Source organism: Gekko japonicus, unplaced genomic scaffold (genome assembly GCF_001447785.1).
Source record: "Gekko japonicus isolate JY-2015 unplaced genomic scaffold, Gekko_japonicus_V1.1 scaffold3768, whole genome shotgun sequence".
In the NCBI taxonomy this organism is placed as follows: Eukaryota; Metazoa; Chordata; class Lepidosauria; order Squamata; family Gekkonidae; genus Gekko; species Gekko japonicus.
This window is the reverse complement of record NW_015166545.1, coordinates 16,901-18,288: the sequence shown is the minus strand read 5'-3', so window position 1 is coordinate 18,288 and position 1,388 is coordinate 16,901. Positions and strand designations below refer to the sequence as shown.

At 45.5% G+C, this 1,388-nt stretch overlaps 1 protein-coding gene across 1 annotated transcript in view; it reads right to left on the bottom strand.

Annotated features, from left to right (window-relative positions):
* Window positions 1–696: 696 nt before the first annotated feature.
* The window catches only part of LOC107111368 (integrin alpha-IIb-like), a gene marked incomplete at its 5' end in the record, with an annotated part of 16,806 nt that continues 16,114 nt past the window's right edge, over window positions 697–1,388 (bottom strand). The window contains one exon of the mRNA XM_015412336.1: window positions 697–895. Coding sequence (XP_015267822.1) covers window positions 824–895 — 72 coding nt within the window. The remainder of the gene's footprint in view (window positions 896–1,388) is intronic.

Genomic DNA, 1,388 nt, shown 5'->3' with positions numbered 1-1,388 from the left:
CAATGTTTAGAATTCAATTATTAACAAAATTACAATAACACTACAATATGCGATATAAAGCTGCAAGCCATATTTCAAAATGCTAATTCTTATACAATTTTTTGATGTATGCTACCGCGCTTAGACTCTGGTGACTGGGGAGCTCCTATAGCAAGCTCTAATGTGACTGGGTCTACTCTACAGCATATAATAATTGGCTAAGCTGAGGGAAGCTTAGCCAATTATTATATGCTGTAGACCCATTCTAATGAAGAAATAATTACAGAATGACAAACCTGAAGAAGGACACGCAAATGGATAGTATACTAGAACTCCGTCGTTTGTCTGTAACTAGTACTTGTATTACTCTGTATGTACTGCTAAGCTTTATATCGCATATTGTAGTGTTATTGTTGTAATTTTGTTAATAACTGAATTCTAAACATTGCATATAAAAACCAACAAATATTGTGTAATTGTACACGTTGATTGACTGTTTTACTGGCTATTATACACCGTGGTCCTGTTTCCTGTAATAACATCTCCCAGTAAGGGCTGGGTTTTTAGGGTGGGGTGGAGAGAAGTCACTCCTCCTGTCCTCAGGGTGTGTACCGGAATTATCATCTCCCCCTCCCCCAATCCTAGATGTGGAAGGTGCTGACTGGTGGTAGGAAGAGACGGGGATCTGAAGAAGAGCCGTGGAAGAACAGCAACGGGCGGGGGGGTGTGTGTGCGGTCTGGCATCTCCTTGGCACGATGTCGGGATGCATCCACGTGGGAATGAGATCTGACGGGGGTGGATCCCGGACATATAGAACTGCCACGACTGCTCCTGCCCCACAGATTATGTTTCGGGGTCATTCGTCAGTTCCTCCTGGTCCTCTGTCGGAGGGCGTGTTCTCTTAAAAAAACCAGTCTGCAAAAAAATAAATAAAAGTTGTGGGATAAGAAACAGGACCAGACCGGTCAGCAGGAGCCACATTCTGGTTGTGTTCCTTATGTGGGCAGAAAGCGACTAAAAGCCCTGGCAGTTCACTCTTCTGCAGCCGCTCCATGTGGAGTCAAGCTGCCATGGATTCAAGCTGCCACAGATGTGTCTGAAGATACCTTCCGCTGCCATCCATCTAAATGCACCCCAGCACATCTGGCTATTCATATAGTCTTTCATACTAGAGCTGGAATAGATTGGAGGGGGGAGATTTCAAGCACACTAGCTAATCTGAATTTGCATGCGCGAGCACACACACACACACACACAAAGCACTTTTAGGCCGAGTTCAGACTGGCAATTTGAAGCGCTAGGGAGTCGCGGCAAAGAAAACCTGGAACAGACCCAGAACGGCTTGGTTGTGGTATTCCCGTTCACACTGCAGCGAATGAAGCGGGAGGATACCGTGGAGGAAGCGCAA